General features: G+C 34.9%; 8 protein-coding genes across 12 annotated transcripts in view; 3 read left to right on the top strand and 5 right to left on the bottom strand.

The window, feature by feature from the left end:
• Nucleotides 1–428: 428 nt before the first annotated feature.
• LOC119643188 (mitochondrial import receptor subunit TOM40 homolog 1) lies at nt 429–2,022 on the bottom strand. The gene is made up of 4 exons (XM_038042538.1): nt 1,839–2,022; nt 1,393–1,655; nt 909–1,326; nt 429–789 (listed from the first exon to the last, which is right to left on the bottom strand). Exons 1-4 carry the CDS (start codon nt 2,020–2,022, stop codon nt 650–652), a joined length of 1,005 nt encoding a protein of 334 aa, XP_037898466.1. The 3' UTR covers nt 429–649.
• Nucleotides 2,023–2,383: 361 nt separating this feature from the next.
• LOC119643156 (selenoprotein BthD-like) lies at nt 2,384–4,949 on the top strand. 5 transcript variants are annotated; one of them, XM_038042528.1, is made up of 3 exons: nt 2,384–2,399; nt 4,054–4,293; nt 4,353–4,949. In XM_038042528.1, the coding sequence occupies exons 2-3, from the start codon at nt 4,261–4,263 to the stop codon at nt 4,773–4,775; spliced, it is 456 nt and encodes a 151-aa protein (XP_037898456.1). In that variant the 5' UTR covers nt 2,384–2,399; nt 4,054–4,260; the 3' UTR covers nt 4,776–4,949. The 5 variants fall into 5 exon arrangements, with proteins under 5 accessions (XP_037898456.1, XP_037898433.1, XP_037898449.1 ...); XM_038042505.1 differs by lacking the exon at nt 2,384–2,399 and adding an exon at nt 3,061–3,293; XM_038042521.1 differs by lacking the exon at nt 2,384–2,399 and adding an exon at nt 3,554–3,614.
• Nucleotides 4,950–5,008: 59 nt separating this feature from the next.
• Nucleotides 5,009–6,421, bottom strand: LOC119644824 (probable tubulin beta chain CG32396). Its single transcript, XM_038044582.1, has 2 exons — nt 6,365–6,421; nt 5,009–6,304 (listed from the first exon to the last, which is right to left on the bottom strand). Exons 1-2 carry the CDS (start codon nt 6,419–6,421, stop codon nt 5,009–5,011), a joined length of 1,353 nt encoding a protein of 450 aa, XP_037900510.1.
• A 248-nt stretch (nt 6,422–6,669) lies between these two features.
• On the bottom strand, nt 6,670–7,676 carry LOC119644823 (signal peptidase complex subunit 2). Its single transcript, XM_038044580.1, has 3 exons — nt 7,652–7,676; nt 7,417–7,442; nt 6,670–7,309 (listed from the first exon to the last, which is right to left on the bottom strand). Exons 1-3 carry the CDS (start codon nt 7,674–7,676, stop codon nt 6,770–6,772), a joined length of 591 nt encoding a protein of 196 aa, XP_037900508.1. The 3' UTR covers nt 6,670–6,769.
• Nucleotides 7,677–8,851: 1,175 nt separating this feature from the next.
• On the top strand, nt 8,852–11,193 carry LOC119640403 (pseudouridine-metabolizing bifunctional protein C1861.05). The gene has a single exon (XM_038038419.1). The coding sequence runs from the start codon at nt 9,049–9,051 to the stop codon at nt 11,170–11,172; it is 2,124 nt and encodes a 707-aa protein (XP_037894347.1). The 5' UTR covers nt 8,852–9,048; the 3' UTR covers nt 11,173–11,193.
• On the bottom strand, nt 11,102–12,966 carry LOC119640410 (protein Notchless). Its single transcript, XM_038038432.1, has 5 exons — nt 12,157–12,966; nt 11,847–12,077; nt 11,433–11,783; nt 11,248–11,374; nt 11,102–11,193 (listed from the first exon to the last, which is right to left on the bottom strand). The coding sequence occupies exons 1-5, from the start codon at nt 12,908–12,910 to the stop codon at nt 11,181–11,183; spliced, it is 1,476 nt and encodes a 491-aa protein (XP_037894360.1). The 5' UTR covers nt 12,911–12,966; the 3' UTR covers nt 11,102–11,180.
• A 1,032-nt stretch (nt 12,967–13,998) lies between these two features.
• Nucleotides 13,999–15,564, top strand: LOC119634169 (ubiquitin-like modifier-activating enzyme 5). The gene has a single exon (XM_038028175.1). The coding sequence runs from the start codon at nt 14,091–14,093 to the stop codon at nt 15,288–15,290; it is 1,200 nt and encodes a 399-aa protein (XP_037884103.1). The 5' UTR covers nt 13,999–14,090; the 3' UTR covers nt 15,291–15,564.
• Nucleotides 15,565–15,790: 226 nt separating this feature from the next.
• Nucleotides 15,791–18,421, bottom strand: part of LOC119638515 (cytochrome P450 4g15) — a 9,085-nt gene continuing 6,454 nt past the window's right edge. Inside the window, exons 4-5 of the mRNA XM_038035338.1 lie at nt 16,534–17,481; nt 15,791–16,472 (exon numbers count right to left, since the gene is read on the bottom strand). Coding sequence (XP_037891266.1) covers nt 16,309–16,472; nt 16,534–17,481 — 1,112 coding nt within the window. The 3' untranslated portion in view covers nt 15,791–16,308. The remainder of the gene's footprint in view (nt 16,473–16,533; nt 17,482–18,421) is intronic.

Here is an 18,421-nt window from a genome sequence, read left to right as displayed (position 1 = left end):
TATATACATAAATATATATATATATATATATACATAAATATGGTCTTCATTTTTCTTCGTTCTGCATTCTTTCATATGAACATTGCTTATTTTGATGACGCAGATGATCAATAAACTTTTTGGCAAAATTGGAAAATTAAAAGAAAACACATATATATATATATATATGTATATATACATAAACACAAAGAATTAGGTATTTCAAAGGAAAGAATTTTGGAATCTTTTCTACCGTCAAATGGATTATAAAATTTATTAAGAACTATTTCCTGATTCTCTTGTTTAATGCTAAAAACATGTGACAAAAGGCAAATGATGATATTGTTTCATTTAGATTGAAATGACTCTTAAGGCTAAAGTTCACATTCAAAAATCTCTGAATTTCAATCATTTCTATTATTATTATTATTATTATTATTTTCTTCTTCTTTCAATTTTTTTTTTTTTTTTTGGTATTTTATTGGTGTGCAAAACTAGTCGTTAATTTTCCGTTGTGGGATTCGTTAATTTTGTATTTGTTACTACGGTTCACATGTGGGTCTGTCTGGTACGAATTAACTGTTATTTACTTTTTTCCAAGAGAAGTCGTAATTTTAAGCATTCCATCTTCGTTACATCTCTAAATTGTGTACGTTTAGAGATACCCTAGTTAACCTATAATAAGACCACAACCTAATCTAAATTGATTTTTGGTATGATTTAAACGTCCACTTAAAGCAAAAGAGAATGGCAAAGGTTGTAGACGTTTCTCAAGTACACCACACACATTCCAATTAGAATCAAAGGAACCTGCAAACGAACAAAAACGGAATATATATTTTATTGTGTTTGCAAGGTTTTTCGACCTTTTTTTGTTACACTCAGTTTTATATACATATATATATATATATATATATATAAACACTTGCCTCTAAAAATGAGATCAGCCTTAGGTAAATCCACTTGATAACCCATTGTTGCGACAGACTCTTGCATTCTCAGACTAGTTTCCAATTCGACACCAATTTGTAATTGTTCGCTGGCTTTTTGATAATAACAAATGTGAACACCGCCCGGCCCCAAAGTGCCCGACCATGAAGAATCACCATTAGTATAGCGACCGACAGCTGATACCACCGCTATTTGACCACCAGGTACATTCGGACCGTATTGATAAGCCAGCTCAGCACCCAAGGCTACCGACTTGGTAATTGATTGTAAATAATGTCCAACAAAAACACCCGAATTATTGAAAATATTTGGATTACCCACAGTAAGCGAGGCAGTATAATCGTCGCCGCGATAATCGGTCGTTAATTGCGCAGCCGTAATTTTCGATTCTTGAATCTGTAAAATTTTAATATATTAATGAATTACAATATATACTTTAAAAACATTATCATTGAAATTTACCTGTGAGGCAAATTTACATCTAATACGGGGCGAGAATTGATGAATAATATTGGCATTCAGATTACCCGATGGATCGATGTCGCCCAAAAGCACTGGAAATGCTTCAGAGGGACTAAATTGTTTGGTACCAACATATGTAGCACCAAAACGATAACCGCTTGGCTGTGTGCTGCATAAATTGAGTGTATGTGAAACCTGAAAATGATTACTCAAACCTTTATTTAACATCACCTTTGCTCCTTCAAAGGTCATGGCCTGTATATCTGAAAATCAAATAGACTACGATAGAATTTCATTGAAAACAATTGGAATTTCATTCATTTTTTACAAAAATTTCATTCACATTCTTGTAGGTTATGTCATCAGCTTAACAATATTACCCCTCTTATGTATGTCACCGCAATCACTATTAACGGTATATTCTCTTCACGCGTTTTTATACTAACCTTTACATTTTTTATGTAATTCTTCGACAGTTCCTGGATTCTCTAACGAATCGTCCTTTTCTTTAGATTGCGAGGTTAATACTCCAGGTGGAGCTGGTTCCGGTAGCCCCTGTTTAGCCGCTTTATCTAATGCTGTTGCTGCGCTGCTCGGCGTAGACGAAGTTGCTGCCATAACATTACCCATTTTTGCCCGTTTTTATTTTTCTCTACTTTTTAACTACTAACGCACAAAAAAACCGCTTTTAATTTTCCTATATATCCTTAATATTCCGCTAAACTTTATTAAAATTCTTTAACTCCGAATTATAGAAATTTTGTTTTACAGATAATAATGGCCGTTTTAGTTTTATTTTGTTACCGAAAAAATTGGTTAGAAATTTACTGCATTAGGAAAAAAATCAGACTGACAATAATAAGGTGAATTATTTAAAATGACACGTGCGTGGTGAACAATTGAATTTTAGCACAGCCACCGTACTGTCACAGAGTGAAGCTGGTCCATTAAAACGACCATACATAAGCGCAATCATGTGCTCTTTGACGTATAAACATATGTAAAAGGTATGTAAAGAGGGGAATGCTATCCATCAATCCTCAAGCAATTTTCAAAATTAATTTAAGTAAATAAATTTATGAATTTAAAAAATAATCAAATAGTTTTGTGTTTTTCCTCTGAATGTTATCGAAACTCCAGTTAAATCATCGACTGTCTTTACCATGTGCATATCCAATGACTGAATATAACACAAACAGCAAATAAAAATATTTGCGTGTTAATTTTATTCGAACAATTTGGATTTTTCAATGACATTGCTCCACTATTTTACACATTGATTATTTCGGTTCCTTGCGTTTTCTTTTTATTTATTTAAGAACATGTTTCAGTCATTTCCCATTTATATTAATACATATAAAGTAAACCTTTAAAAATAAAAAGTACGCTTCATCGGTTTAGCATTCACGACTTTTTTATTTATTGTGGATAAAATTTTTATTCTTAAATTTTGTATAGTATGGCGACTATAGAGTTTTTATTTGTTCTACTAGAATCCGCATGAGTGGCTGAGTAGGCAAAGGATGACGTCTAAGTTATCCGACCGCCTTTAAATCCATACTTTGCAAATTTATTTACAAAATGTAGAAACAATAAATAAATAAAAATTGCTTCATTAGAAATTGATTTTGAAATAAATTCATACCTACCACCCACTTACGGTGTTTCCATCGTTTTGAATAGTATTCAACTTAGACAATACCGCTAATCGTAGTTTTTACAGCCAAAAACGCGCTTTCTGTTAAAGACTCTATATTAGAAGAGGAGTGCGAGCCCGACAAATATAAAACGTGTAGTAAACTCAAATTAATTAGTAACTAGGCTGAACATAGATAAAAAATGTTTAGTCCATGGTGGTTAAATGAAAATGAATTATTTGTTTAGAAAATATTATATAAAAAGTATGGGTTTTGATTTTCCAAATAGTTCTTAATGTTTTCAATGTTTTATATGAAATTTTTCTTTTTTGGATTATACAACGATCGAAAATGCGTATACGTTTATTCCGAAAAAAACCAATGCGTAAAAGCTCCCCAGACCTTGCTATGTGTTGACATTTTCCCAATATCTAGTGATTTCATGAAGTTTCCATATATTTTTTGTCCGAAAATATAGACATTGTTAATCGCTCTACTACAACCTTACATTGCTGTGTGTAAAAATCACAGTTGCCAAGTTGCCAACTGGAAGTGAGACAATCCTAACATATGTACACCTACCAGGTGTGCACATTGTTCCACGATTTTTTTATTAGTTTTGTTAACATAGACTAAGCCTACAACATATGTTTGATTGTTTTAGCTAAAATGAAAGGAAATAATTTTACTTTAATTCATTAAAATTTCCAGTCAGTGCATTCATCATTTTCAAACAAAAATATCAAAATTCGTAGTAAAAATCTTGCTTGCTTGACATTCTTTACAAAATGTCTTAAAATAGTTGATCGTACTTTTGCTATCAGTTAATACAAACAACTGCAAAGAATATATATCGAATTATGCATCGATTCAATACTATTTAATATTTTCTATTTAAAATATCAAAGTAACATGTACATTAAAGATGCACATATATTAATTAATTTCTATAATTGCGATTTTTCTATTAAAATTTTTGTATTGAAATATCATGTTTATTTTCACAAACTTTTTACACATATAGTTACCGGTAAACTATAACTCAAGTAAAAATCACAACACTACTTTGCATTACGTGTTTGGTAGCAAAAGTAGTAAAAGTCAGCAACGAACACCGAATTCTTTCTGGTGGCAAGGTTTTCTTTGCGATTGAGCGCGTCATTTCTAAACTTCATTTTACAAAATTGCGAACCGCCAAACGAAGGAAAGATCTAGAGAAGAGTGGTCTGCAATGCCGCCGAAAAGGAAAAAAGCCGGTGACGAAGTATGTTAACAAATGGTTAATCCAAGGATTTTAGTCATTTTTTTGTTTCTTTCTTGTAGGATGGTGCAAGCAGCACTTCGAAGAGAACAAAAAGCTCTTCCAGTAGCCTAAAACCAAATCAACCCGTATTATACATAGAACACTGTCGCTCCTGATCGGTCTTTAAAAGGAGAGCAGAAGTGTTGCACCGCGAACTTCAAAATAAATTGATAAAACTTAAGCCAGACATCGAATTACAGTTATCTTTAAATGCAGAAGGAACGCCACGTAGAGGATCGTTTGAGGTTGCTATCGCTCAGGAGCCTGCAGCAATGCGTGTCCAATTATGGTCAGGCGTAAAGAAAACACCAAGAGCTAGCAAATTTCCACCACCCGAACAATTACTCGAAGATATAACGAAAATAATAATTGCCACTAAAAAAGAAACTGAGAACAAATCACCTCTTCCTGGCCCATCTAAACGCAGTGCAACAAAAAATTAATTCAAAATTCATTGATTGAAAATTACAAATGTAGCTCTTATGACTTGAGTAGTGGTAAAGCCTTTACGGAGCCCTACTTGACGAACTTCTTCAGCTCTTTTTGTATTTTCAAATAAAACAAATATGTTTGGAATATTTTTTTATAAAAATTCCAGAGATCAATTGCCACATTTAATCAAATCAATAAAGTATTTATGAATTCAATCGTCACTTTTTCTTATACTATGATGATACTATTTCTCTCCCGCTAACTTTGGACAGAAAGCACAACTGACATGGGTTTCCCCTTGAGCTTCATCCATCTCATCGGCGGCGCTTCTGGAGTAAGTGTCTATAAGTTCTTTCAATTGTTCAAATGCGTCAGTCAATTCTTCTTCTTCCATACCTTCTCCGGTATACCAATGCATATGAGCCTTGCGTCTGTACATTGCGGTGGCCGAGTCGAGAATTCTTTTCAACATTTTTTGTATAGCCGTAGTATTTCCAATAAATGTCGCCGACATTTTCAGTCCGCGTGGTGGAATATCGCAAATAGCCGTTTTAATATTGTTCGGAATCCATTCAACAAAATGGTTGATATTTTTGTTGCGTACATTAGTCATTAACTGATCCACTTCTCGCGGTGACATTCGACCTCGGAATATACCTGCTGCTGTTAATAATTTGCCCTGCCTTAAATCCACCGCACATAATAAATTATTGGATGAGAATATCTGTTGCACAAGTTCAGATACTGTGCCCTTATTGTATTGTTGTTGTTTAGGAGATATCAAAGGTGCAAATCCCGGTATAAGAAAATGAAGAGGCGGAAATGGTACCATATTAACATAAATTTTTCTAAGACCTGCGTTCAATTGACCTGGAAATCGTAAGCATGTTGTTATGCCAGACATTGTTAAGGCCACTATATGATTAATATGTTCATTAGTGGACGTTGATATGCGTAAATTTTGTGAGCAAATATGGTATAAGGCCTCATTATCCAAACAAAATGTCAAATGTGAAAAATTCACCAGCGATGGAATACTTAATGCCGCATTGTAAGGCTCTACGACGACGTGTGACATTTTCTCTGATGGTATGACTACATAGTTCGAAATAAGATTATCGGGGTATTCATCGACAAGAGACGCCATTATCAACGCCGTCAATCCAGAACCAGTGCCACCGCCAATCGAGTGAATTAATTGAAAACCTTGTAGCGAATCCACACTTTCGGCTTCCCGCCGAATGTTATTTAAAACATCTTCTAAAATGGCGGCACCATCAGTGTGAAATCCACGCGCATAGCTATTACCGGCGCTCTCTGTACCAGAAACGAAGTTTTCGGGTCTGTATATATCACTCTTACCGAATAACTTTTGCAATTGTCCTTGCTCAGTATCAACGCATATTGCGCGGGCATAAAACTTTTGACTAGCTGTAGCATTGAAGAACACGCTCACGCGTTCCAGCTGTAATTGACTAGTGCCACAAAAACGCCCAGATTTAAAGTCTATGCCATGTTCGTGGGTTATAACGTTCCAAAACTGAGAAAACAGACATCTTTAGAAGGTATAGTAAACCTGAGAACGTTTAATTAAGCTTACAGCATCTCCGATGGCATTGCCAGCGCCTCCTATTTGCACAGTAATAATTTCACGCATAATTTTGAATTTGTTTAAAGGATTTTCTAATTTTGATTATTTTTTTATTGCTTGCTTTCCTATTTGATTAAATTTTGTTCATGGTTTATCAATTTTTTATTAATAAATTGTATAAATTAGAAAGAAGTTGCTTCGATTATTTAAGTTTACTACGTCGAACCAACTCTTATAATTCAAATATGCTTCTATAAATTTAATGTAAATAATATAGACGGTTTGGCTTAGCCATTAAAATTGTAACGTTTTATTGAAATCAAAAATTTTATTTAAATCATTAAAAAGTACTTCTCATCCACATACTTTTTTGTTGAAATTACAAATTCACCAGTTTCAAACCAACCTAATAAGCTATTTCTCTTTTTTCTCTATCGATAAAGTGTTATACAAGCGATTCACTTCGTTAGCAATATGATTATCCAAAACAATACCATTAGCATCGATAAAGTTTGCACAGGATTTTACACTGCTTGTCTCCTTTAATGATTTAGCATCCTTAATAGACAACACTAAAGTATATTTATCATCATATTTCTTCATATCTGAGCTAGCTTCCCATAATCGTCTTTCGCCGTTGGGCATTTTCTCAGTAGCTACGGCAAACGTTCCTTTTTCACGAAAAGTAGTATGCAAAGTTAAAACGCCCATTAAAGCGAAATAACCAACGACACAAAACATTAATACTGGCTTTGATTCGGGAAATGGATGCGTGAAATCCCAACCATGCGCCATAACAGCGACGCCAACCGCTAATGTACACAAAATCAAACGTGTATTGATTAAACCAAATTGTTCCTTCAAATGTGGCCTTGTCGCAAATAAAGCATTCTTAACGGCATCATCTAGAGCATGTTTAACAGCAGTGCCATCCCATTTATTTATTTTTACAAACTGTAACAAAAACAAATATTTTATTGGACACGCAATGCTGTATAAGCCGGTGTATGACGTGGACTATACGGAGGACACACCAATTGTCTCCATTTACAAAAACTTACCTCATCGAATTGTTCAGATTTCTCATCTATAACTCATTTTGTTTTTATTTTATTTTATATTTTTTTAATCTGATTAAAACCTATTCAAAAATTAGAGGAAATTAATGTATAATTGTGCAAAAAAAAGTGACAAGCCAACAAGACAAAAAACAATGTTCCCCCACTTGACAAATTATTTGGATAGGAAAAAATTTGACAATACAAATAAGTGCAGTCAACACGAATGTATACAAACCTTTTAAAACCGCTGCGGATAACATATAAGATATTTATCCGCCTGATCCATTCAGTTTGGACTACTATATGAAAATAAAAAATTGTAACGCCATTGAAAAAAAAATTAAACTCTCGCCTGCAATATCGGGAACCACGAAAGCGAGTGGTCTATTAAAGAATATGTTTAATACCAATAAAATAAGCAACGAATTGTCTAAACAGTCTGGAGTTTAACAATAAAGATTGTTACTTAGTTAGAATTCAATCGTAAAAATGGCTTCATTATACAAAAGGTGTTTCGTTCAATTCCAAAATAAAATGAAGTAAGATATATTTAGAAGCAGCCCTACTTTTGTTAATAAAAAGATATATACAAATTGTTGAAAAGTTAAAAAAAAAGAATGGATCACGAGGATTTTTTGAATAACGTTAGAAATTATAGTCAATTAGACAAATATGGAAATTTCGAAATTTTACCTAGCGAGTAATTTTTAAACTGACGGCGAAAACCCGATACCGGAACTTGACGATTTAACGTTACATATTGCGTACAATAATTGAGAATAGGTTTAAGCTACTTAAAGGTAGATTATTTTACGAAGCGTACTGCGTGATTTTTGCTCCGCAATCTATATAATGATTTGATAAAATCACTCAATGCCAGGGAAAATGAAGTAATGGTTATTAAAAATTCGGGAAATGAAATACTTTAGTTCTATAAAGAACTGAATTTGTAATAGGAATTCTATATAGAACTCAACAAGAGCTCCGGTATTATTGAAATATGTAGGAAGCATGTGATGATGACAATGAAAATGTATATCATAATATTTGACTTGTTCGACGTTGGAAAGTTGTGATAGTTCAAACAAAATTAATTACGTCTCCTCTTTTATCATATTTATAAATGCTTTTTCAGCAATCGTGAAAACACGGTATGCTCGTCTTTCTTTTCAATTCTCACTGATCTACAATTTGATTTTACGACTACAGGAATGCTGCGCAAAACAATAATGTCAAATTTCCAATTTTTCTCGGCATATATATATAGAAATGTTCCTATTCCGCTTTTATTGTTGTCACCTTTTAATTATTTTGTATTATATTGGCAGCCTTGTCGTGAATGTGTGCAACTGGTCGCGTATTTCCCTGACAGAAGAAATTTTATTTAACTAAATAAACAGGTGAAACCCAATTTTTAAAGTTATTAAAATAAAGTATATAAGATGGTCTTTGCATTTTGCATACGTGAAGCCGCAGATTAAGATTTCTTTTCGTATCGCAAAGTAGATTTAATGAAAAACATGTGGCTTTCTTAAGAGCTCTCACAAATGAGCCTTGGCGATTTTATTACTAATCTATATTATCCCTTTAATCCCTTGAACATTGAAACTAATATAAGAAAAAGAAGCAACAATGACTTTTAGACTAGTCACAAACCTATTTATTCAATATTCCAAGAGTTCTTTTGCGCAAATAAATTCACGATATTGTAGTACATTGTTCGATGTCGATCCGAAAATTCAAAATGCAATTAATACAAGAAAACCAATAGTAGCTTTGGAGTCCACGATCATTACTCACGGAATGCCATTCCCTCACAACGTTAATACAGCTCTTGAAGTGGAAAATTTAGTAACTTCAACAGGTGCTGTGCCAGCTACTATAGCTATAGTTGATGGCCGTGTTAAAGTGGGATTAAGTGAAAACGATTTAATTAAATTAGCTAAAGCGAGTGATACGATTGTAAAGTGTTCACGACGCGACATGGCATATGCTGTGGCCAAAAAACAAACTGGTGGTACGACGGTTGCAGCGACAATAAGAGCTGCTTGCATGATAGGCATAAAGATATTTGCTACAGGTGGTATTGGTGGAGTACATCGTAACGGTCATATAACCATGGATGTATCAGCTGATCTCGTGGAATTGGGTAGAACGCCTATAGCCGTCATAAGTAGTGGCATCAAATCCATATTGGATATACCACGTACTCTTGAATACCTTGAAACTCAAGGGGTTTGTGTGACCACTTATGGTAATGCGGAACAGCATTTTCCAGATTTTTATACTCGAGACAGTGGTATTAAGGTGCCTTACAATCTTAGCGATCCTCAAGAAGCGGCGTTTTTAATAAACGCCTTAAATAAATTGCAAATTAATTCGGGAATTTTAATTGGTGTCCCAATACCTAAGGAGTACGCAGCTGATAAAGATCAATTAACAGCAGCAATTGAACAAGCGTATACAGAGGCCGAACTTAAAGGGGTGACAGGTAAAGACGTGACGCCATTTATTTTGGGTGCTGTTGCCAGAATTACCGAAGGCAATAGCTTGCAGGCCAATATAGCATTGATTAAAAATAATGCAATAGTTGCGGCACAAATAGCATGTGAATTGAGCCAAATTGAGCAAAGGCGATTGCTTGAATCAATGGCAAAGCAAAATTCAACGGGAAATAGACAATTGAAACCTCTCGTAATTGGTGGATCAATGCTAGACCTTTCCCAGAATTTAATAGAAGATAAGCCTTTGGCTCTCGATGGTGCAACTTATCATACTCGTGTAACGCTGACAGGAGGCGGTGTGGGTCGCAATCTAGCAGAAGCAATTTATAAACTACACGGCCAAGCAAATTTGATATCGGCAGTTGGCAACGATCAGATGGGTGAAAGCCTATTGCAATTGATACCGAAACAATTACATAAGTGCATATTAATAAGTCAAGTTGAGTCTACAGCTATTTGTGCCATACTTTTCGATAAGGTAGGCGATTGTAAACTATGTATGGCCAATATGCAAATACATGAACAGATAACACCGCTTATAATCACGAAGCATGAGAACGAATTTAAAACAGCGCCTTTAGTAATAATGGACGGAAATTTAAGCAAAGAAGCTATGGAGAGTATTTTGCAATTGACCTTGAAATATAGTAAGCCGGTATTTTTTGAACCGACAGACAAGTGGAAGGCCGCAAAGCCATTTCAATTAGGTTTGCATTTAGCAAAACAAATACGATTTATATCGCCTAACATTCTTGAGCTAGAAACCATTGCTGAAGCATTGTGCCTTAAAAATATAATTGGACATAACGATAAGAACGTAAACTTATTGTCGTATTGCAAGAATTTAGTGGAAAGTATAAACAGCCATTTTGATTGCATCGCTGTAACCTTAGGTGGTCGTGGGGTCCTTGTGAGTATACGCGCTGATAATTTTTCGATTCCGCTATTTAATGCTGAAAACTGTGCATATTTTGTTCCTAAAACGGACAAGCATTCCATTCGATTTTATGAAGCCCCTTTAGTAAAAGATATCGTTAACGTTTCTGGGGCTGGAGATAGTTGGTCAAGTGGCTTTATTACTGGTCTTTTACGGGGTTTTAGTGTACAACGGAGCGTTGCTCTTGGTTTTCTGGCAGCTACTAAAGCACTGCAATATGATTCAGCTGTTCCTCATAAATACTTTGAGTGCCCCGCCGAAGAACAAAAGTTATTACAGGAAACTTTTGATACGTTACATTACCAAGATATGTGAAAAACAAGCTAATAGGCCCACCTAAAATAGAAATTTAGTAACAGATGTCCATTTTGAACAAGCACTACTACTTACAATTTCACAACTTTATCTTTGCCACCAGAAGCAACTCTAGAGCCATCAGGAGCCCAATCGACAGCAAATACCTCATCTGCATGACCCGGCAATTCTTGTGCCAACTTTTTAGTTTGAACACTCCATACTAACGAACCAGATTTCATTAAGAATGAAAATAAAATTTGGATGTATTTTAAAATTACCTTTTAGTGTTGAGTCCTTACTGCCACTTACTATCAGTCGAGAATCTGCCGACCAGGCTAACGTGTAAACAGCTTGGACATGACCTCGAAACGTGTTTAAAAATTTTCCATCTTTGGCTCGCCATAAACGTATCGATTTATCAAATGATGCCGAAGCAATTAGTTTAACATCCGGTGAGTATTTGACATCGTTAACAACATTCTGATGGCCGGTCATGCGCTCAATGCATTTATTTTGATTTGCTGACCATAAGTAGAGTGTATAATCATCGGAACACGATACCAATGATTCAATATCATCTGGGCAAACATTTTTGTAGCGTTCAAAGGCCATCTTTTGCATTTCTTCCTCTATAAATATGCAGTGCAAGATTCGAATCCCATAATTGAAAGGATAAACTTCATGATACTTACTGCTATCAACCATACGTCTTTTATTTCGATCTATAATAGAATGAAATGGTCCTGTACGTAAAACATAGTCTGTACTCAAAGTTATATTATTAACCCAATGAGCGTGGCCAGAAAAAGTGCGACACAAGACACCGTCAGCAGACCTCCACGCTTTAACCGTACGATCCTTTGAAGAACTGTAAATTAAACCGGCTCCTCCCCAACGTACAGCCGTAACAGCAGCCGTATGACCTTCGATTTTTAAAAGGGATTGGACGTCCTTTATCACTTTTTCACGGAGTTAAATTAAGCGTTCTTTTTATCTAATTACCTGATATAACCATTATGCATTGCCCTAATACGATATCCCAAATTCTACAGTCCCCGTCACTTGATGCGCTAGCAAGTTTTCGACAATCTGAGTTTCGGTGATATGGTTCCCAACTCATACAGTTAATCCATTTCTTATGTCCACATAAAGTTCGTCCAACTTGTTTACCTGTCTCGGGATCCCATATCATTATTGTGCCAGCCTTGCAGGCGCTGGCTAGTTTATGGCCGTCTGGCGACCATGCAACACACATAACCCACTGTCTATGGCCGACACAAGTGTGGTGAGGAGTTTCAGTATTCAAATCCCACAAGCGAACAGTAGTGTCTCCTGAACCACTAGCCAAACGTTCACCGTTTGGACTAAATCCAATAGATATAACAGCTTCGGCATGACCTGGCATAGAACTAGTACATCGCGTAACTGGGCGCACTTTAAATACCGATTGTGGTTGATAAACTATGTTGACGATGTCTTCCGTATCAATTGACCTTAAATCTAATGTGGCTTCTAAAGTCTTTTTAATTTCGTCTTCCCCAATGAAAAACAAGTACGGCGTAGATTCTTCATTTTTCAATAATGCATTGCAAATTAAACCCAATTGTTCGACCGTTACATCGGCTGGGAGATCTATAGGAGGGCCAGCTTCTTCTCCTGAATCAGAAATTAATCGAGCTTGCACTGTCTGTGGTGGTCTTTCATCGAGTTCATTGTCAGCTTTATCAAAATCATTTAATTTCGCTCTTTTAAACATTTTTATAGCCCGTCCAACACACGTCTTATATTCACTACACGCAACAATAACACGTGCAAATTTTTTATAAACAAACAGAGTGGCTAAGTTCAATTATGATTTTTTGACGTTTCAAATACCAGATTAAGGCTATTACATCTAAAACGTTGAAAACAATTAATGCATATGCTTCGAGAATGCAAATGCCGAAGTATGGCTTAATGTTCCGTGTTTGTAAGTGATTGAATTATTTAGCTTTTGCATGATTTTAAGATAATTTCGAAAATAATGATTAGTTTAATGATTAGTTTAATAACACAAAAATAAAACGTATGTGTTTATATGTGTTTTAATTGAAGAAATTTGGAATCCAAATTTTGGGGCGATTTCCCTTATTTGTAATCGATTCGTTGTTTATATATGAAGCAATCTCTATCAGCAAACAATACGTTAGTTGATTTTATGTGAAATATGACGTGATGGAAAAGAAAGGTAAGGTAAAGTGAAATTATACAACAATTTTGATCAGCATGCTGAGAGATTTAACCGTTTCGAATTTAATTAGCTTTATTAATATTAAAAACATTTTGGCTTTTATGCTCCCACAGTTTTTCAAAAGGTCCTTTAGATTTGGAAAAGGCATAATTATAAAAAAACATATACTTTGTTTCGCCTATGTTTCATTCATCTCGTTTCAGCTTTTCATCTTGCTTAAATTTTTTTTTTTCCACCTCTATAAGCGTATGATTATGAACAAAGCGATGTCCTATTCGTTTTACAAAATAGTTAATTTAGAATACCTTGTAGAACATTAAAGAACAGTAATTGTTACAAAAATTCTGAGTATTAAGAGAGAGAGTCAGATATACGTAAAGCCTAGAAAGCCTTATGATGCCATCCAGATAAGAATCATAACAATCGCAGTTGATCTATTTCAGCAAATGATATTGCAGCTTTGTAGAGCAAGTGTGATATCAGTTTCACAAAATTTTGTTAGAAGTCGCACGGCGTTTTACAACACTATAAATATGCATTGTACAGTGTTGTATAAGTTTGCAACTATATATGCCTGCTTTATGATATTATACAACTCTGTATATGACACGAAATCAAAATTATTTCTTTCAACAACTCGAGCAAAAGGACTAAAAGTTTATTTAACATTAATTACGAATTTTAAAGTAAAAAAAAAAGAAGAAATATGTCAGCCGTTGAAGAATTACGAAATAAAATAGCAGAGCTGAAACAAGAACTCGGTCAACAGCATGAAAATGCTTTACAAGTAGGTGGACGTCAACGCATTGAGAAAATGTCCGCAGAGGTTGTGGACTCAAATCCCTATAGTCGACTAATGGCTTTACAACGAATGGGTATAGTCAAGGAGTATGAAAGGATACGTGATAAAGCGGTAGCGGTTGTCGGTGTTGGCGGTGTAGGCAGCGTCACTGCTGATATGTTGACTCGTTGTGGTATAGGCAAATTGATTTTATTCGACTACGATAAAGTGGAGTTGGCTAATATGAATCGTCTATTCTTTACACCTGATCAGGCTGGCCTGTCGAAAGTGGAAGCGGCTGCTCGCACTTTGTCTTTTATCAATCCGGATGTTCTTATAGAAACACACAATTATAATATAACTACTGTAGAGTCCTTCGATAAGTTTCTATATGCTATTGCTAAAGGCGGTTTGATATCGGGACAACCTGTTGATTTAGTCTTAAGTTGTGTTGATAATTTTGAGGCTCGTATGACTATTAATGCGGCTTGCAATGAATTAGGTTTAAATTGGTTTGAGTCCGGTGTCTCAGAAAATGCCGTGTCTGGCCACATACAATTTATACGGCCTGGTGAAACAGCGTGCTTTGCTTGTGCTCCTCCTTTAGTTGTGGCGGAAAATATTGATGAGCGCACTTTAAAGCGGGAAGGAGTCTGTGCAGCCTCTTTACCCACTACAATGGGTATTACCGCCGGTATGCTGGTACAAAATACTTTAAAATATTTGTTAAATTTTGGTCAAGTCTCTGATTATCTGGGTTACAATGCTTCAAATGATTACTTCCCGAAAATGACACTTAAACCAAACACAGAATGCGATGACTCCCATTGTCGAGCCAAACAACGAGAATATCAAGCTAAACCCAAACCTATACCGGAAGAGCAACCTATAACAGATGAAGAAAATCCTGTGCATGAAACTAATGAATGGGGCATCGAACTGACTGATAGTAATCCGGAAGACCAAGGGGAGTCTACGCCCGGCCAGTCAAAGGAATTAGCTTTCGGTTTACAACGAGCTTTTGAAGCCCCACCAACGCAGGAACAATCTTCAGATGAACGCACTACAAATTCTACGGAGAATGTTGATTTAGACGATCTTATGGCTCAAATGAAATCTATCTAAGGAGCATGCCAAGCATTTACTCTTTTTAAGCTTCACGTCTATATATTAAGAACGTATTCCATATTTTTTTTATTTCTGAAAAATGTCTTATTTACTTATTTATAAAAAAATTGTTTTTCAAATCTTAAGCGATCCTAGTGTTCACATTTTTGTAATAAATTTGCAAAATAATTAAAGGCCGATTTTTAAAACATTTATTTGAGAAAAAAAAATATAAAAGCGGCGAATTATGGGAAATCATAATAAACACAATTTATTGGAGAATTGAATTAATTTCCATTGCCTTTGTTTAGTTCTTTACAGAAATCTTAATTGAACGCAAAATCGAACTGTGGGTAACTACTCAGCGTATCTTGCATTGTTAAGAAGATATGCTAGATGGAAGGACCGTATCTACAGGGAATGGAGCGAGAGCATTAGCATTTTGCAAGTGCATTAAATTGCAATTGAAAATTGATTGGTTGAATAACGTGTGTTTGAGTTTGAGACCGCAAGAGTAGCAGAGTCGGCTTAATAAGCCAGTGTTCACGGAGGGATTCAAATCTCAATGCGGTAGAGTTTATCTTGGTCATAGCTATATTAAATGTTTAGTCGATAAAGACATAACATTCACTTACTTATTTATTGGGTACCTAGACCACTCTCTATATCATTCCCTTTCTTCACTTTTTCTTATTACTGGCCGTCACCGTGTTACACAAATAGGCGACATCCCTTGACTGATTCGTCATTAAAAAAAAAAAATATGTGAATAGCAATTATTTGATCTTGCTGTTCACGTTGACTTGAATGGTGAAATAAAATGTTCGGAGTTCGCCATAAATGATGTCAATTATTAATTAAAATGAAATGTTAACCCATGGAAATTAATTCAATTATCTAAGATTAATTAAAAATAACGAACTTTAATTACTGTCTTAAATTTGTAAATGCAAATCTAAAATTAAATAGAGCTAAGACATGGTACCAGCTTTACAACAATAATGTATGTATATGTAAAAACAGTAGGTTATCCATGTTATAACATTCTGCGCTCTAAACGTATACGAAAACCTTCTTCACGTTTTAAAATTATATCAGCTTGCAATTTAAAATCCGACTCCTTTAGATCTGAATGTACACGATAGTTACGTAATATGGTGGATAAAAGAATTTTCAACTTTAGCATAGCATATTTCCAGCCTGTAAACAAAAAAAGGAAGAAGAGAGAAAATTATTATTCAAATATTTGATTGTTACTTACCTACACAGCTGCGCGGTCCAGCCGAGAAAGGTATGAAAGCATAATAGTGACGATTGGCTTGTCGCTCGGGTAGAAAGTTGTCGGGATCAAAAACGTTAGGATTTTCATAAATTAAAGGATTGCGGTGCAATTTAACGGTGGTGACGGTAACGGTAGCTCCTTTAGGTATAATATAATTATTTGATATTAATTTTAAATCTTCTTGTAATTCGCGAGCGATCACTGGTACCGGTGGATAGAGGCGCAAAGTTTCCATTAAACAGCGCTCTAAGTATTTCATTTCTAAAGTGTCCTGAAAAGTAACCGGCCGATCGGAATTGCCAAAAATGTCATTTAATTCAGTTACGACTTTTTCCTGTATATGCTGGTGAATGCCCATCAACGATAGGAAGAATGAGGAACACGCAGCAGTTGTATCGTGACCTTCGAACATTATTGTATCTACTTGTTCTTTAATTTCTGTATCCGTTATTAAGGCACCATTTTGAGCGCTTTCTAACATTAGGTCCAAAAATGCCAAACGTTTCTTTTCACCCACATAATTATCGTCCATATTTGGATCGTCGAGTAAACCCGATGACTGGCCAAATGGTAAACCTTCTACTGTTGTTGTGAGCTCTTCATCCGCCTGACTTTGGCCTTTGTTTTCATTCGAATTGTTCACAATTAGTTCGCCATTTTCATTCAATTCATGTTCAGCCAACGAGCCTCGAGCACCTTTGGCGAAGGCTTGCTTCTTGCTTTTTATGACTTTCTTGGTGAGACCGTGAATTATATTCAATAAACGTCCCTGTTCCTTGTAGTATTTACTTAAAGTAAATATGAATTCATTTCTTAGGAAAATACTGCGATGTCTTAAGTGCAAGATGTCGCACATTTTCATAACGGCCAAAGCGTATTCAAAACCCGATTTATCTTGCGTTTTCCTCGATACACCCATAACAGTCTCTGTTCATATAATAAAAATTTCTTTTATTAATATTAATTTTGTTAAATTATTAAATTTTACTTTAGAATCAATAGCTCCCATCACCGCAAGATAACGCTTAGAAATAGCGATATGTATGTGTGTTTGGCGCCATTATTCTTCAGACGCTCAGGTTCTTAAAAATTGAAACAGAAAAAAAAAAAAAAAAAAATATATATATATATATATATATATATATATATATATCTTCTTCGACTCTATGAGTACAAAATGTTCAATACGAACGCGAACTTTTTTCTTTGAACCTTAATAAATACACGTAAATGCACGTAAATAAAATAATTTCTTTATTATTCTTATTTTTTCTCGACTCTTGATGCGATGTGTTCTGAGATGATCTACATTTACTCACCGGCTTCTACGCGGGTCATAATTCCCTCAGATACCCTTCTGAAAAACATGGGTATCTTCGATATCGATTCATGCAGATTCTATCAAGGGACGACTGAAACGTCCCATCATATTCTATGTGGTGAATGTGAGACTATCTGCAGAATCAGACACCACGTGTTTGGCGAGTATTTTAAAACGTGGGACAGGGTATGCTGCTACGATCTAAAGAAATTAGGGAAGAACGCCATTGGAAATTGTTCAAATCGGAACACTTTTTCAATCAGTTCCCACGCAACAACTTATTTTGAAAAGTCGTCAAATAAATAATTGTATTAAGCGAAATGATGTAAGGTATTTAAAGATAGGACCGCGCTCAACTATAGTGTTTTTACGCATTTTATTCGAAAAACTTTTATACAAAAAATAGTTTTTATTAAAAAAAAAAACAAAGCAATGTTATGACTGACTTAAGATAATTGTATTAAACGAAATATACTAACTGCTACTCAGTCAAGGCTGCAATTCGATTTTTGCTTGTCGAAAATGCGTGTTTTTTTTTTTTTTTTT

Source organism: Glossina fuscipes, unplaced genomic scaffold (genome assembly GCF_014805625.2).
Source record: "Glossina fuscipes isolate IAEA_lab_2018 unplaced genomic scaffold, Yale_Gfus_2 0, whole genome shotgun sequence".
Lineage (NCBI taxonomy): Eukaryota > Metazoa > Arthropoda > Insecta > Diptera > Glossinidae > Glossina > Glossina fuscipes.
The sequence above is the reverse complement of the archived record's forward strand: the minus strand, read 5'-3'. Positions and strand labels throughout refer to the sequence as shown.

What these genes read in the sequence shown, in the direction of transcription:
- LOC119634169 (XM_038028175.1), top strand. Translation starts at nt 14,091, where the DNA reads ATGTCAGCCGTTGAAGAATTACGAAATAAAATAGCAGAGCTGAAACAA.
- LOC119640410 (XM_038038432.1), bottom strand. Translation starts at nt 12,910, where the DNA reads ATGTTTAAAAGAGCGAAATTAAATGATTTTGATAAAGCTGACAATGAA. An exon ending in ATGCATAATGGTTATATCAG is followed by an intron (nt 12,078 to 12,156) that starts GTAATTAGATAA and finishes TAAAAATCGAAG; the next exon opens with GTCATACGGCTGCTGTTACG. An exon ending in AAGACGTATGGTTGATAGCA is followed by an intron (nt 11,784 to 11,846) that starts GTAAGTATCATG and finishes GCATATTTATAG; the next exon opens with AGGAAGAAATGCAAAAGATG.
- LOC119640403 (XM_038038419.1), top strand. Translation starts at nt 9,049, where the DNA reads ATGACTTTTAGACTAGTCACAAACCTATTTATTCAATATTCCAAGAGT.
- LOC119644824 (XM_038044582.1), bottom strand. Translation starts at nt 6,421, where the DNA reads ATGCGTGAAATTATTACTGTGCAAATAGGAGGCGCTGGCAATGCCATC. An exon ending in GCAATGCCATCGGAGATGCT is followed by an intron (nt 6,305 to 6,364) that starts GTAAGCTTAATT and finishes CTGTTTTCTCAG; the next exon opens with TTTTGGAACGTTATAACCCA.
- LOC119644823 (XM_038044580.1), bottom strand. Translation starts at nt 7,676, where the DNA reads ATGTTATCCGCAGCGGTTTTAAAAG. An exon ending in ATCCGCAGCGGTTTTAAAAG is followed by an intron (nt 7,443 to 7,651) that starts GTTTGTATACAT and finishes AATGAGTTATAG; the next exon opens with ATGAGAAATCTGAACAATTC. An exon ending in AATCTGAACAATTCGATGAG is followed by an intron (nt 7,310 to 7,416) that starts GTAAGTTTTTGT and finishes TTTTTGTTACAG; the next exon opens with TTTGTAAAAATAAATAAATG.
- LOC119643188 (XM_038042538.1), bottom strand. Translation starts at nt 2,022, where the DNA reads ATGGGTAATGTTATGGCAGCAACTTCGTCTACGCCGAGCAGCGCAGCA. An exon ending in ATTACATAAAAAATGTAAAG is followed by an intron (nt 1,656 to 1,838) that starts GTTAGTATAAAA and finishes TTTGATTTTCAG; the next exon opens with ATATACAGGCCATGACCTTT. An exon ending in GGCTGATCTCATTTTTAGAG is followed by an intron (nt 790 to 908) that starts GCAAGTGTTTAT and finishes GTTCGTTTGCAG; the next exon opens with GTTCCTTTGATTCTAATTGG.